The following is a 5,085-nucleotide window of genomic DNA, read 5'->3' on the forward strand; positions in this document are numbered from 1 at the left end:
CTGGGGCTTCTCACTGTGGAGTCGACCATGTATGAGCGAAGAGCCTTCGATACCCTAGTTGCGATGTAGTGCTGCCGCCCGCATATGGCGTCTTACGTACACAATGCACCATGTAGTAAAATACCTCCCATTCCTTCTGGTGGATTCACCATATGTTGTTACTAGGTTTATGAAACCCCGTCTGAGGTCACCGCCCATTCATCTTTTTTCCCATCGGGGGCTATTCTTTGTGTGTATCCCTAGGGAAACCCCAGGGTATCGCGCCACGTCAGGCCACGGCCCAAGGAGAATTCTCCTTCTCATTGGGGGGGAGAACGTTTTAATCGGGTTACACAAGTCAAACTTTTCGTGAGAGGCTGTCGTTAACCTTAGACTGGTCGACCACAACATAAATAGTATTCGGACCACCCCCCCCCGACAAAACCCAAATGGCCCCAATAGGGGAATTCAGCATCTGTGTGTGTGTGTGTGTGTGTGTGTGTGTGTGTGTGCGTGTGTGTGTGTGTGTGTGTGTGTGCTCTGTATCAACATGCTCTTCCTTCAATCAACTGCTTCACCCCCCCCCCCCCTTTACCCGCGCTCAGCACATCACACCACCGTACATGTCAAGATCACAGGTTGAGCGGAAACGATTTGACGACTTTGCGCAGAGCATCATGTATCGTGGGCGCCTCTCCAGCCAACTCCACCGCTTCTACTCTGTACGTCATTGGTGCTGTTCTGGCATTCACTCTGCTGTGCTGCCTGAGGGGTGACGCGAAATGGCGGTATTGTGGCACACCATCGTCTTTGCTTCCCCCTTCCCTTGCTGGTGCTCACCTGCACATGTTCTTCCCCATACCATCCTCCCGCGTCATCCATTCGTCTTTGCACTTCCATTCCCAGATGGAAGTGTCGCATCCCGTGCTGCTTGTGGAGGAGGGGCAACTGCACGTGCCAGGCATCGACGAAGCAAGGTTCGGACTGGCATCATCTTGGCATGGTGGACTTGGGGCGCGATGGTGGCGTGGAAGCGTTATTTCCCTCGTGTTTTGCGCTGGGTGTGGGTGGGGGATTGTGGATGGGCGTGACATTGGCTGCCCATGTGGTGTCTCACGGCACACTCAACCCGAGATGCCCACTTGCTGTCGCCGCTTCCATGCGTATTTGCCTGCATGCAATCAAACTTCGAACTTCACACCCTGGCTCAGGCTCAAGCAGGCCACCTTCAACATCCAGGTGCGTGTGTGCGTGCGTGCATGTGTATGTGTGCATATGTGTGCATATGTGTGCATATGTGTGCATATGTGTGCGCGTGTGTCCAACACCATCACATTGTTTTGCATGAGTTGATTGTGTTCCGCGCTGTGAACCACCTTTGTGTCACAGTACAACGTACACAATGTGTACATCCATCCATCCTTCTTTTTCGGGCGTCATATGCTGTTTATGCAGGTGGAGGGCGGGTTCTTTGTGAAGACGGTGCCGAACATTCGCGAGGTGGAGGCGTACCTCGTCCTCTGCACGCGCATGATCAAGCAGCTCGTTCAGGTGACACCACACACACACACACACACACACACAGTCAGACAGACAGACAGACACACAGACACACACATACACACAGACACACACAGACACACACACACACGTGTGGTTGAAGGGGATGTGGCGGCTCGTTGGATGGCTTGGCACCCGTGCAAGTGCCATGTGAATGTGTGAATGGCTGGATGACAGCGGATGATATGGTATTGTGTCGTTGTGTCGACTGCCTGTCCACCAACAGCAACTACGTGCCCGTGCATGATCACACCACAATTGTCACAGGGGTGCAGCGTTGAAGCCTGGACGCCAACAGAGCGCATGTGCTGCCATCTCAGAGGTGCTGCGGGTTGTGCTAATTGTGTGACTGATATGTTGCTGTTCGTGGAATCACACACACACGCCGACATATTTCAATATCACATTCACATGCATTATGACTCACTCACACCCACGCACACCCACCCACACACACACACACATTTCGCTCGAAAGGATTTGCTGGGTGGGGACAGCCGAAGGACGGGCACGTGCACAGCTTCGACTTTCAAACGTTCCAAGAAATCTCTCGCCGCGCTGCTGTGCGTGCACGTTGGTTTTGTCGTGTGTGTGTGTGTGTGTGTGTGTGTGTCTTGGTTCACGTGTGCTCACGTTCACTCCATAGCAGCAACTCCGTGGTCGCCACCTCATAATGCCATCACTCACGTACCCCGTCCTTTCACGCCGCCCTTCATTGGTGTAGACTGGCACGATCCGCGAAGTGTTTGCGCATCAGCTGCTGCACATGAACGGACTAACGCTGAAGCATGCGCAGATGATCACCCAGGCCTACCCGACACCTGCCCTGTGCGGTTCACGGGTGGTGGCGGTGGTGGTGATGGTGGTGGATGAGAGGGTTTGCAGGCGACGGGAACGAGGAAAAGAGGCAACATGTGTGTGCAGAATATGAAATCAGCATGTGTATGCTGTTGCACAGCACCTCTGCAATGCCTAATCATCATGCGTTTGCTTGCGCACCCATGTGTGCGCGCGCGTGTGCGCGTGTGCGTGTGTGTGCTGCGTCTCAGGTTTACGAATGCGCTGCGGGAGGCACACGCGGCCACGATGCACATGAGCAGTTTGGAGGACCGGAAACCAAACTCGTCAAGTGCGCGCGGTGGCGACAACAGCACCGTATTCAGCCCATCATCAGCGTCAGCAACAGCAGCACCAGCAACAACAACAGCAGCAGCAACAACACCAACAGCAGCATCGCCATCGACTTTGGCATCAGGTCTCAAGCGGCGGAGCAGCAGTGCAAAGACAAAGACGGCACTGGACGCGTTTTGGGACAGCCTGTCGACGAGCGAGGGGAAAATCGGACTAGCTGTCCGTGCCAAGCTGCAAGCCTACTACCTGCCCAGGTCGTGACAGCGGACAGGGGGACAGGGGACAGAGGACAGAGGATAGGGGAAACAGGAACCGTACTGGCAGTGGTTAGTTGATGGTGGTGGTGCGGGGGTCGTGGTAGTGGTAGTGGCTGTGGCTGTGGTGGTGGTGATAGTTTTGGAATCGCACGTGGGAGCACCCGAGTGGGATTGAGCCAGCTGTGCTGATGCTGGTTCGTGGCGCTTCTCAGTGACGAGAGCCCGCTGTTTGCTGACGTGATGCCATCATGTAAACGACGTTCGCATTGAACCATTGTTTGTTTATTGCGCTTGCCACGCTGATGATGAGTTGCCAGCACGGACACGCACGCACACAGACACAGACACAGACACAGACACAGACACAGACACACACACACACAGACGCAGACACACACACACACACACACACACAGACACACACACACATACACACACACGAAATATCACACGGGGGCAACGCCAGCGAGAGCGCTTTCTCGTCGAGTGTTACCTGTCTTCCTGCAGCATGGGAACGTGGTTGGAGGCTGGCCAGGCAATTTCGCTCTGGCGACGAGCAGCTTCGCTCAGTGACGCCATGTTGAGGTAGTCCAACCAGCGCACGACAGCATCTGCGGCATCAAAGCTGGCTTGGAATGTTCTGGTAATGTCGTCCGGGTACGGCAGAGGAGGAAGCGCAGTCCACTGCTCGTACGTGGTGAGACCCCTGCGACGCTGCTTCTGCCCCTGCTGCCCTTGCTGTTCTTGCTGCTGCTGCGGTTTAGGTTGTTGTTTAAGTGGTTGCTGCTGTTGTTGTTTAAGTGGTTGCTGCTGTTGTTGTTTAAGTGGCTGCGGCTGCTGTTCAAGCCGTTGTTGTTGCTGCTGCGGCTGCTTCGCCGTCCGTTCTTTCTGTCGCAACTGCACCTCCTCGTCCTCGTCCACGTCCTCGTCCTCGTCCTCGTCCTCTTCCTCCGCTTCCTGCTGCTGCTGCTGTTCCTGTTCCCATTGCTGCTGCTCTTTGGCGTCCGCCTTGAGGTCCCACACCAGCTCTCCAAGCAGCGTGCTTGCTGCCTGCCACGCCTCCGATCTCTGTGCACACGCGCCCATGGCCGTTGCCGAGAGACGCGGCAGCACCGCATCACACGCGTACATCTGTCGATGCAGCAGGATGGCGTGGAGAATGTGGAGCGACGCGCGCTCGCGTTCAAACTCGCATCGTTCTTCCCTAAACCGCTGTCGTTCTTCCCGCGGCAGCAGCAATCGATCCTGCAGTATGTGCGGGTGGCGCGTGAAGAGCTCCTGCTCGCGCTTGTCCTGCAGACGCATCTCCTCACGGCGGCGGTCAAGGAGGTGGAGCAGACGCACGCGGAGGGTGGCACATATCCAGTGCTGGCGGTGCAGGCCCTCGCACCTGACCCACGCGCAACGCGAAGCCGTTGACAGTCATGACAGTGGTGGCAGGAAGAGGAGGTGAGGGAGGGGAGGAAGGGATGTGATTGGTGAACGAAGTGAGTGAGCAACATGTGAATCATGACGAAGTGGTACTGGCTGCACGTTAAAACAGTGCATTGGTGTGGGACGAGCAAGACACACAAATCCAAAGCACAGCCAGCACAGCCAGCACAGCCAGCACAGCTGGCATGGCCAACAAAGCACAACACGCAAACGACCCACATCTCCAAACGAGCTTCTTGGTTGCTTGCAAGCACGTACAGCGAATTGTGGACGCGGATGACGTCGGGAATGCTGTTGAGCCAGGCCGCTGCCGCTGCTGCCCGGAATCCGCACGTCAAACGTTCGTCCGCCTCCTTGTTTTCGTCATGGCGCGCACCGCACGACACGCACGTGTACCTGCACCACGCACGTGGCAATGGTGTGCGTGTCGTGAGAGGATGTGGGCTGGCAGTAGTTGAAACATCAAGCGTGCACATGGGCACTGCTTCCCCCCTTCACCTTCGCTCGACCATTGTTGCAACAACAACAACAACAACAACAACAACAACAACAACAACAACAACAACAACAACAACAACAACAACAACAACAACAACAACAACAACAACAACAACAACAACAACAACAACAACAACAACAACAACAACAACAACAACAACAACGAACAACAACAACAACAACAACAACAACAACAACAACAACAACAACAAACAACAACAACAAC

The 5,085-nt window shown here is 55.1% G+C and overlaps 2 protein-coding genes across 2 annotated transcripts in view; one reads left to right on the plus strand and one right to left on the minus strand.

Moving 5' to 3' along the window:
• Positions 1-602: 602 nt before the first annotated feature.
• On the plus strand, positions 603-3,191 carry PTSG_06017 (uncharacterized protein; the record flags this gene model as incomplete). Its single annotated transcript, XM_004992852.1, has 8 exons — positions 603-701; positions 886-956; positions 1,191-1,218; positions 1,435-1,530; positions 1,807-1,861; positions 2,017-2,102; positions 2,264-2,367; positions 2,589-3,191. 8 exons carry the CDS (start codon positions 603-605, stop codon positions 2,929-2,931), a joined length of 882 nt encoding a protein of 293 aa, XP_004992909.1. The 3' UTR covers positions 2,932-3,191.
• Positions 3,192-3,193: 2 nt separating this feature from the next.
• PTSG_06018 (uncharacterized protein) overlaps positions 3,194-5,085 on the minus strand; it is a 4,092-nt gene continuing 2,200 nt past the window's right edge. The window contains exons 7-8 of the mRNA XM_004992853.1: positions 4,620-4,757; positions 3,194-4,317 (exon numbers count right to left, since the gene is read on the minus strand). Of these exons, the coding sequence (XP_004992910.1) occupies positions 3,417-4,317; positions 4,620-4,757 (1,039 nt within the window). The 3' untranslated portion in view covers positions 3,194-3,416. The remainder of the gene's footprint in view (positions 4,318-4,619; positions 4,758-5,085) is intronic.

Source organism: Salpingoeca rosetta, assembly GCF_000188695.1.
Source record: "Salpingoeca rosetta unplaced genomic scaffold supercont1.15, whole genome shotgun sequence".
In the NCBI taxonomy this organism is placed as follows: domain Eukaryota; class Choanoflagellata; order Craspedida; family Salpingoecidae; genus Salpingoeca; species Salpingoeca rosetta.